This window comes from Telmatherina bonti (genome assembly GCF_933228915.1).
Source record: "Telmatherina bonti genome assembly, chromosome: 2".
Classification (NCBI taxonomy): Eukaryota; Metazoa; Chordata; class Actinopteri; order Atheriniformes; family Telmatherinidae; genus Telmatherina; species Telmatherina bonti.
Window position 1 is genome coordinate 19,269,626 of NC_136620.1, and position 6,340 is coordinate 19,275,965.

Sequence of the window (6,340 nt, forward strand, 5' to 3'; positions counted from 1 at the left end):
CGTCTTACAGCTGCACCCTTTCCAGCATGTGGATCTCGATGCAGTTACCGATATTACCAATGCCAAGAGTCGGTTCTGACTACACCTGAACTTGTTTCTGTGTGGACATGACCTTAATTTAAATCATACATGCTCTGATTAGTAGAAACCTTGAGGACCCTCTGTGTTCTTTGGGAGAACTGAGGTTAGGAACCACTGAACTAGACAGATAATGGAAGTTATCTGATTATGAGCCCTCAGATTAATAAACCTCAGCTTTCTCACCAATATTCCAATGTCTCTGTGCTTTTACATCCATTTATCTGATTTATTTAGTTTTCTTACATCCAAGCATGTGTGGCAGTATTAGATGGGTGGTTGCGTTGCTGGCCAATCAGCTGATGGGGGCGACATATTTAAACAGCGGAGCCAGGTACGGACAGCAAGCGCTCACCTGTGTGACTGATTGACTGCGCAACTTCCGGCCATCACTAAGGTCCCTCGCTGCTTCAAAGCGGAGTTGGCCGTATATTTGCATCGCTGTGGTAGGTCTCTTAGTTGGGTTTCTTATATTTTAAGTAGTATACATGTTTAAGTGGCTGTTTTCATAGGTAGCGCACCACGCTGCGTCTTCTCCTGCTCGCGACTCCTCTGCGAGACTAACGCTGCATCCTGGTATGTAAATCTGATACAGGGGGGCTGATTTTCTACTTGCATGGGACACTTACTTTACTGTTTTTTTCTATTCTAGGGGAAAATCAGAGAGCTGTAAAGCACAGCGGTTCTGCAGTCAGCTGATTGCTGTAATGCACTGGATGTGCCTTGGTTGACTACTGCTCTGCTGATCTCCCTAACATTGCTGCTGCTTTGCTTACTGTTAAAGAACTGCTTGGTTTTATGAAATTCGCCAGTGCTGACGTGGCAGAGATATTACCCGCTCCACCAAGCTGGAGTTTGCACTGCATAAATGCCATCAGGCTGCTGCACAGCCTTTACCAGAGGTTCCAGGGATGGTAAAAGTTCGGGGTTAGCGTGCCTGCTGTATCCCAGGTGGTACAATGAAGCTGGTGACTGCCACTTGCTCAGAGCAGTTTTCTGGGGGGACTGTGCTCTTTGAGCCCTTGGATTCTGGCCTACCTGCGGGACTGCTGGCTTCCCCTTCATTGGTTCGTGTCATCAGAGGTACGGCTTATATTCCAGTGGTGAATGTCGGTTCCACAGATGTACTGCTTTATCCCCGTACTTTGGTTGGCACTCTGGACCTGGTGTATGTTGTTAGCCTGCCTGCAGGTGTCACTGAGGTGCCAGCTGGGGTGGTCACAGTGAGTTCACAAACCGTTGTCCCCTCTGTGCAGGACCAGATTGAGAGCATGAGTTTGTCTCAGTTACCCGCTGGTAAACAAGGACAGGTGAGGTCTCTTCTGAGGAGCTATACATCTGTGTTTTCAGCTCATGATGGTGACTTGGGGTGTACCAACTTGATCACCCATGATATTCCTCTGACAGACAAGGTCCCAGTTAAGCAGCGTTACAGACGTATACCACCCTCTGACTACGAGCTGGTAAAAGAGCACATAAATCAGTTGCTCCAAGCACAAGTGATCCGTGAGAGCAGTAGTCCATATGCCTCACCGATCGTGCTTGTGAGAAAGAAAGATGGTAGCTTAAGGATGTGCGTGGACTACCGACCGCTCAACAGCAAAACCAGAAAGGATGCATTTCCTCTGCCACGCATTGAGGAATCGTTGGATGCCCTGACTGGCGCCCGTTGGTTTTCTACCATTGACCTGGCTAGCGGGTATAATCAGGTACCAGTCACCAAACCGGATAAACCCAAAACTGCCTTCTGCACCCCTTTTGGGTTGTTTGAGTGGAATCGGATGCCCTTTGGGCTTTGTAATGCCCCTAGCACCTTCCAGAGGTTGATGCAACGCATCTTCGGGGATCAGCAATGTCAGTCGTTGTTACTTTACCTCGATGACATTGTGGTGTTCTCCTCCACAGTGCAGCAACATCTGGAGAGGCTGGATGTGGTGCTGGGACGGCTGAAGCAAGAAGGCCTGAAGGTGAAATTTAACAAATGCTCCTTTTTCCAACAAGAGGTGCGGTACTTGGGTCATATCATCTCTGACAAGGGGGTATCCACCGATCCCAGTAAAATAGAAGCAGTGGTTGGCTGGCAACCACCGGTTACGGTCACTGAGCTGCGTTCTTTCCTGGGCTTTGCCAGCTATTACCGCCGGTTTGTAGAGGGGTTTGCCAAGTTGGCTGCCCCTTTGCACCGATTGGTGGCGGAATATCGTAGCAAGCGGTCTGGGAAAAAGGGAGAGAAGGGTGTCTCTGAGGGCTGGACAGCTGAGTGCCAGAAGTCCTTTGAAGATTTAAAGGCTAGACTTGCTACAGCACCTGTCCTAGCCTATGCAGACTTCTCTCTGCCTTTCATTTTGGAGGTGGATGCAAGCCATAATGGCTTGGGAGCAGTCCTGTCCCAAGAGCAGGAAGGAAAGGTACGGCCGATAGCATATGCTAGTCGAGGACTGAGGCCCACTGAGCGCAACATGACAAACTACAGTTCCATGAAACTTGAATTTTTGGCTCTCAAGTGGGCCATGACCGAAAAGTTCAGGGAGTATTTGCTGGGTCATAAATGTCTTGTGTACACCGACAACAATCCCCTTAGCCATTTGTCTACTGCCAAATTGGGTGCTACTGAGCAGCGGTGGGCAGCCCAGCTTGCCTCCTTCGACTTTGACATCAAATATCGGTCAGGAAGAAGCAACAAAAATGCTGATGCTCTCTCTCGTCTGCACTCACCTGGCACCCAAGAGGTTCAGGAACTCATGTCCGGTACCTCTCTACCAAAACCACTGCACCAAGCCTTACACCGGGGAAATGGGGAGGTGACTCAGGGTTCTGCGACTGCTTTGTCCCAGCGTACACCTACGGATTTGTGTACACTCCAGCAGGCTGACCCAGTCATAGGGGAAGTACTGCCATTCTGGAGACATGGGCAGCGTCCAAACTCTGGGCAGCGAAAATCACTATCACCTCTGGCGCAGGCCCTGTTGCAGCAATGGAGCCGCCTGACCGAAAAGGATGGTGTGTTGTATCGTAGGGTGTACCGGCCTGATGGTGCAGAGCTGGTGTTACAGCTGTTGTTGCCTGGTGGCCTGAAGGAGGAAGTGTTGACCCAGGTGCACCAAGAGCATGGGCATCAAGGGGTGGAAAGGACACTCGCCTTACTCAGGGCACGTTGCTACTGGCCAGGTATGTCCTCTGATGTGGTTCATTGGTGTCAAGCCTGTGAAAGGTGCCAAATAGCCAAGGAGACACGTCCAGCTGCTCGTAGCCACATGGGGCACTTGTTGGCCGCACGACCAAATGAGATCTTGGCTATCGACTTCAGAGTGCTGGAACCAGCTCGCAATGGAATAGAAAATGTCTTGGTGTTAACTGACGTTTTCAGCAAGTACACTCAGGCAGTTCCCACTCGTGACCAACGGGCAGCCACTGTGGCACAGGTGCTGGTACAAGAGTGGTTTTCCAAGTTTGGAGTCCCTGCCCGGATACACTCCGATCAGGGGCGAAGTTTTGAGGGGTTACTCATCCATCAGCTCTGTGGCTTGTATGGAATTGAGAAGTCTCGAACTACCCCGTATCATCCAGCTGGCAATGGGCAAGCTGAGCGCTTTAACAGGACGTTACATAACCTGTTACGCACTTTGCCTGCGTCACAAAAACTAGACTGGAGCTCCTGCTTACCACAGGTGCTTTATTGTCATAACACCACTCCTCATCAGACAACAGGCGAGTCGCCTTTCTTTCTGATGTTTGGCCAGGAACCTAGACTGCCAGTTGATTTTCTATTAGGCAGGGTGCAGGATCCCATTGGGGGGAATGTCCATGAGTGGATCTTAGAGCATCAGGCTCGGTTGGAGCTGGCATTTGAGGGTGCCAAAGATCGATTGAAAGCTGCTGCTGATCGCAGAAAGCGCGACCATGATCAGCATGTCCGGGATCCTCCTCTGGCTGAAGGTCAGTCTGTGCTTGTTCGTGACCTTAGTGTAAGGGGACGGCACAAAATCAAAGACCTGTGGAATCCAGTGGTGCAGCGTGTCCTGAAGGCACCAAAAGAAGGTGGGTCAGTCTATACAATTGCCCCTGTAGATGACTTAACAAAGATCAGGCACATTCATCGTTCCCTGTTAAAGGTCTGGGTTGCGGCATCCCCACCTACTGCCATTCTTTTAGCCAGTCCGCCGCATGATGAGCAGCAGACTGCAGATGATTCACTCTGTAACTACGATCTGTTTGTTGCACAAACACCTCAGGTATCCGTAGCTGCCCTAAGGGGTCAACCAGTTCACCTGACTGAGGACATACCCTTACCCTCATGTTCTCAAGGGGGTCCCACCAGGGCTGTCAGCCCTAGTCCCCAATTGTCCCCGGAGAGCCGTCCTTCTGTCTCCGCAGTTGCTGAACCAACCCAGCCAACTGGTGGGGGTGTTGTGGTTCGAAGGTCTTTAAGGCCAACTGCTGGTCACCATTCCAACATCAACCACCTTCCAAGGTCAACAACAATACACGAGGCTAATTCTTGTAGCTCTGCCTCTGCTTCAGTCTCTGCCTTCTTCAGGCCCTGGGATTGATCAGTAAGGCTGTTTGTTCGTCGGGGCGCCGATCTAAAAGGGCGGGTAGATTGTGGCAGTATTAGATGGGTGGTTGCGTTGCTGGCCAATCAGCTGATGGGGGCGACATATTTAAACAGCGGAGCCAGGTACGGACAGCAAGCGCTCACCTGTGTGACTGATTGACTGCGCAACTTCCGGCCATCACTAAGGTCCCTCGCTGCTTCAAAGCGGAGTTGGCCGTATATTTGCATCGCTGTGGTAGGTCTCTTAGTTGGGTTTCTTATATTTTAAGTAGTATACATGTTTAAGTGGCTGTTTTCATAGGTAGCGCACCACGCTGCGTCTTCTCCTGCTCGCGACTCCTCTGCGAGACTAACGCTGCATCCTGGTATGTAAATCTGATACAGGGGGGCTGATTTTCTACTTGCATGGGACACTTACTTTACTGTTTTTTTCTATTCTAGGGGAAAATCAGAGAGCTGTAAAGCACAGCGGTTCTGCAGTCAGCTGATTGCTGTAATGCACTGGATGTGCCTTGGTTGACTACTGCTCTGCTGATCTCCCTAACATTGCTGCTGCTTTGCTTACTGTTAAAGAACTGCTTGGTTTTATGAAATTCGCCAGTGCTGACGTGGCGGAGATATTACCCGCTCCACCAAGCTGGAGTTTGCGCTGCTTCGCCTTCACGGCTGCTGCGTTGGAGTCTACAAAGATTGTGCATTAGAGGCGATGTGTCACTACTCGTTGCCCTGCAGCTGACCTGCAGCTGTTCCTTTTTTTTTTTATTGTGTTAAGTGTGTTTTAACATTTTTGTTTCTTTTTATCCCTAGTGGTCTGAGAGCTTGTGGTGGCAGTGGTGCTGCCTTGGTGTCGGATCCCGTTTGGTGTGATTACCCACTCCCTGTTTTGCATGTTCATCACGTGTGCCTGTGTTGTGTGTCTTGGGAGAACGGAACAAGTCCTTCACGTGTGCCTGGGGTGGCCCTTACTGTTTTGTCAGATTCCTCCACCTTGGCTTAGCCCACTCATCCCCCCGGTAAGCTCAATGCAGACTCTTTTTTTTAGGTAATTGTTTATCTTAATGTTTGTTTAAATAAAATTATTTCTTTTATAATCGGACACTTGTCTCAAGCGTCTTTTAGTATAACGAACCTGAAGGCCTTGAGGTCGGGGTTGCTTACATTAATCTCGGGGTGAAAGTCCCAGAGTGGCGTTGTCAAAACTTAATGCACACACTTCCCCCGTCTCGCCACACATGGAAAAAATACTGCATCGCTTTCTTGTCAGCAACTTGCATTAAAAGCTGGAAGCTGCATCATCACTGTGTGGAACTCAAAAACATTGATGGTGTGCAGCAGTAGAATGTCTTAGTATAAATAAAGTAAAGAATTCACTTGTTATTTTTCAGTGTATCAGCTCCCATATTAGCAGCTAACGCTAAGACCATTGGCACCTCTATATTTAACAAAGACAGATGTTTTGAAAAAACCAGGAGAAAAAGAAATTAAAGTAAAGCAGGTTGTAATGGGCAGCCTGTGCTACCAGATACTGATTGAGTTTTTATAGTAACAGCTCGAGATTTGATCTCCATATGTACAATTTTTCAACTATCCCTGTGGATAAGTGTAATTTCAAGTTATCATGAAACAAGTACTGACACCTTGTGAATATTTTACATATTTCTGTGAGATCAGATGCCTGTCCTAGAAAACAAGATTACCAAACCTGGA

At 49.0% G+C, this 6,340-nt stretch overlaps 1 protein-coding gene across 1 annotated transcript; it reads left to right on the forward strand.

Annotated features, from left to right (window-relative positions):
- Positions 1-1,037: 1,037 nt before the first annotated feature.
- On the forward strand, positions 1,038-4,506 carry LOC306768370 (retrovirus-related Pol polyprotein from transposon 412; the record flags this gene model as incomplete). The annotated part of the gene is made up of 3 exons (XM_079256701.1): positions 1,038-4,116; positions 4,231-4,310; positions 4,453-4,506. The coding sequence occupies 3 exons, from the start codon at positions 1,038-1,040 to the stop codon at positions 4,504-4,506; spliced, it is 3,213 nt and encodes a 1,070-aa protein (XP_079112827.1).
- Between the last annotated feature and the right edge of the window lie 1,834 nt (positions 4,507-6,340).